Source organism: Syzygium oleosum, unplaced genomic scaffold, assembly GCF_021117445.2.
Source record: "Syzygium oleosum isolate NSW1041296 unplaced genomic scaffold, Sole_v2.1 Sole_v2.14, whole genome shotgun sequence".
Lineage (NCBI taxonomy): Eukaryota > Viridiplantae > Streptophyta > Magnoliopsida > Myrtales > Myrtaceae > Syzygium > Syzygium oleosum.
The window spans coordinates 8,520,284-8,523,885 of record NW_026607498.1 but is presented as its reverse complement, the minus strand read 5'-3'; the positions used below and the strand labels follow the sequence as shown (position 1 = coordinate 8,523,885).

At 48.4% G+C, this 3,602-nt stretch overlaps 1 protein-coding gene across 1 annotated transcript; it reads left to right on the top strand.

The window, feature by feature from the left end:
• Nucleotides 1-420: 420 nt before the first annotated feature.
• LOC115688492 (ethylene-responsive transcription factor CRF2-like) lies at nucleotides 421-2,227 on the top strand. The gene has a single exon (XM_030614318.2). The coding sequence runs from the start codon at nucleotides 1,003-1,005 to the stop codon at nucleotides 1,987-1,989; it is 987 nt and encodes a 328-aa protein (XP_030470178.2). The 5' UTR covers nucleotides 421-1,002; the 3' UTR covers nucleotides 1,990-2,227.
• The last annotated feature ends 1,375 nt before the right edge of the window (nucleotides 2,228-3,602 follow it).

Below are 3,602 nucleotides of genomic sequence, written 5' to 3'. Positions count from 1 at the left end.
TTATTAAATGGATCCTATAAAATGGGTGGGGACTCGGTCTTCATTTCCGCTCCGACTCATCTCCCGTCTCTCTGCTCTTCCATTCCTCTGCTCTGTGACAGTGTCGTGAGCAGCAGCTCCTCCTTCCCCTTTTTCTCTCTCTCTTTGCTGTGCGCTTTGGTGGGGTTTCGCCGTAAGTGGCAAAATCGAGAAGGAGGGAGATTGGTGCGCGGCCAAAGGCGTGGTCGTTTCGATTTCTCGGGGACACACACAGTCCTCCTCCTTCGCCATTCCCCATCGAAAAAGGCCACACCTTTGCCCTCTCTCTCTCTCTCTCTCTGTGTCCGTCCGTCTCTGGCTTTTTCTTTTTTCCCTAATTCATTTTCCGTCGTCCCCTTAACTTTCCCGGAAAATCTTTCCCCCCCCCCCCCTTGCCCCTTCCCCTTTTCCTTTTGTCCCTCCCTCCCTCCCTCCCCTCCCTTTCTTTTCCCAGAGCACGCACTGGTTTTTCTCCTATTCACACAGCACCCCGCCACCAACCGCTTTCGCAGCTTTCCTTGCTCCTCCGTCTCGGTCTTCGTCTCTATCTCCTCCTCCCCACGCACGCACGCACGCCCCCCCCTCTTCTCCTCCTTCCATCCCTCCCCCGCTTCCCTTTTTGTTTTTTTTTTTTTTTGGGGGCTTCTCCCGCTGCTTTAGATTCTTTTCGTGTCCTACTTTCCTTGAAATCGCCTTCTCTTTTATTAATTTTCTTTCTTGTTTTTTCTCGCTTTATTATTGGAGCTCACTCCCCCACCCCCCCCCCTTTCAAGAATCAAGCCAATTCCTCTGCGTTTCGTGCTTCACTTTAACTCCCTCCTCCCTCCTCCCCTCCTCCTCATCCTCTCTCCCTCACCCCTTTTCTGCTATCTTTATATCCCTGAAGAATATCTCCACGATCTTCCCCTCCCTCCTCTCTCTCTCTTCGCTTTTTGGATGTCATCCACAGCGAAAACCGAAAGCTGATTCAACCCCTTCTGCGAAATGATGCCTCCCATCAAGTTCACTGAACACTGCACTCACACCGTGCTCGTGACACCCGACCATCTCAACAGCCCGAAAAGCCGACCCGAAATGAACCCCAGAGTCCTCAGAATATCGTACACGGACGCCGACGCCACGGACTCCTCCAGCGACGAAGAGGCCGAGCCGTTCCCCCGCCGGCGAATCAAGAAGTTCGTCCACGAGATTGCTATGCAGCCCGGTAGCGACGGGGGAGGAGCGAAGGCCAAACGCCGGAAGGCCTCGTCCGGGAAGTCCGTGATTCCGGTCGGTCGCCGGGACCCGAAGGCGTCCGCCGGGAAGAAGTTCCGGGGCGTGAGGCAGAGGCCGTGGGGAAAATGGGCGGCGGAGATTCGAGACCCGACGCGACGGGTGCGGCTGTGGCTGGGAACATACGACACGGCCGAAGAGGCCGCCATGGTTTACGACAAGGCGGCGTTACAGCTGCGCGGGCCGAATGCGCCCACCAACTTCTCTACGCCGCCGCAGTCAGCACAATCTATTCCGTCCCTGCCGCCGCCGAAGAACTGTACCGTCCCTCCTCTGCCACTGACTGTAGCTGCGGCGACGGCGGCCAGCTCCAGCTCAGTGTCCGGCGAGGACTCGTCTCGCCACGTCTCTTCTCCGACGTCAGTGCTCCGGGGCGTCTCCAGCGAGGAAGCCAATTCGTCTATCGACGAATCGGCAACAAAGGACTCGTGGGTGTCGAAGAACTTCTCGGAGCGCTCCGACCGCTCGCCGTTGGACTTGCTCCTGCCGGACGAAATCTTCGATTTCCAGAGTTCCGGTTGGGACTTTTTCGACGACTTCCCCAGCTTCGGCGACGGAGTCTTGCAGGACGACTGTGATTACGGCGATGTGGTCGCCAACCTCGGCGACGATCTCGGGCTCAGGTTCGACTGGAACGTCAACGATCATTTTCCCGACATCGGGGACATATTCGGGTCGGATCCCCGCGTCGCCAGGTGAGAGCTTTTCAAAAAAAAAAAAACATTGAGAAAAACAAGAGAAATGCAAGAGTTTTGGAGATTTCCCTGCTGTGAATGGCTGGTTTTGTGGCAAAGTTTTGTAACTGGGGAAAATACATTGTCGGCGGTGTTTTGCCTTTTTTTTATAATTATTTAATTGCATTATCTTGATTCGATATTTTTAGCAGTGTAAGTATAAAATCATATCATCCGCAATTTAACTCCGGAATATGTCTGAATTGTTTCGCCCTTAATTTCGAACATATGCTATCGGCCACACGCGCGAAAAAAAAAAAAAGTGAATGGAAACTTTTTCTTTTGCAAGAAAATACATGTTTCTGTTCAAATTACTCCGCTTGAAACATCAGAATCAATTTAAATCTTAAGAAATGGGTCAGAAAATATAATGAAAAAAGAAAGAAATGATCAGGAGATATTTTTTGTTTTTGTGTTGTTTTTGGTCCTCTGGGGATTCAACAACATGCGAGAAGTTCTTGGTGGGGAAGAATCTTGAACGAGGCCGCGTGGCACAATGTGTGGGTGCGAGGGAAGAGGGGGGGGGGGGGAGAGTATCTGGTCGCGACCGGTTCGCTTGGTAGCCGGTGGCGGCACCTGTGATAATTTTACCCCAAAAAATTTCAAACTGGTATATTTGTGAAAATTTTGCTTTGAACTAATTTTTTGACCACAAAAAACTCCAAGCTTGTAAATCTGTGACAAATTTACTCCGAACTATTTTTTGGATCACCAAAAATCCAAAACCGGTACACCTGTGATAATTTTATCCCGGACTAATTATTTGACCACTAAAAATCTCAAACCGGTACACTTGTGACAATTTTACCCTAAACTAATTTGTTGACTACTAAAAACCCTAAACTGGTACATTTGTGATAAATTTACCCTCTGTTAATATCCGTTAAATTGGATTAATATCACGAAAAATAACAAATTGATAATTTTGTGACAAAAAGAGAGGTAAAACCCCAAACTGGTACATCCGTTAATTATCACGTGTCATTAAATTTAGCAATTTGATAGTAAAATTTAACGGAAACTAACTGATACATATTTGACTTTTCATTTATTATGCTGGTGATATATATATGTTTTTTGGGGGTCAAAAAATATGACAATAATTAAACAGTCGGGGGAAGAAAAGGGGCGACCATGAGTTTCGCGGTGTGCGTGGGCCCCATGTGACCGCCTCGTGACCCGCATGCGCCGCGGCTGACACCTCCTCCATCCGAACCCACCGATCGCAAGGCACCATTTTTCCTCCCTGCCTTTCTGATTTAACCCATTCCACCTATCCCCATCACACCTTTCATCACCTTATCATTCTAATTTTTTCTTACAAAAAAAATTATAAAAATTCCCATCCTAATTTTCTCTTTTCCCAAAACCAAGCCTTTCACATAAGAAGAAGTGATGATTAGGGGTGTCAAAAGAACCCGCCCAAACACAATCCGACCCGATCCAAATAGGAAATTTTCGTATTGGGTCGGGTTGGGTCTTAATTTATTTGGGTAACAAGCAAAATAATTGGATCTTGTTTTGAATTTATTGGGTTCGGGTACCCAAGCCCAACCCAAACAAGAAAAACCAAAACAA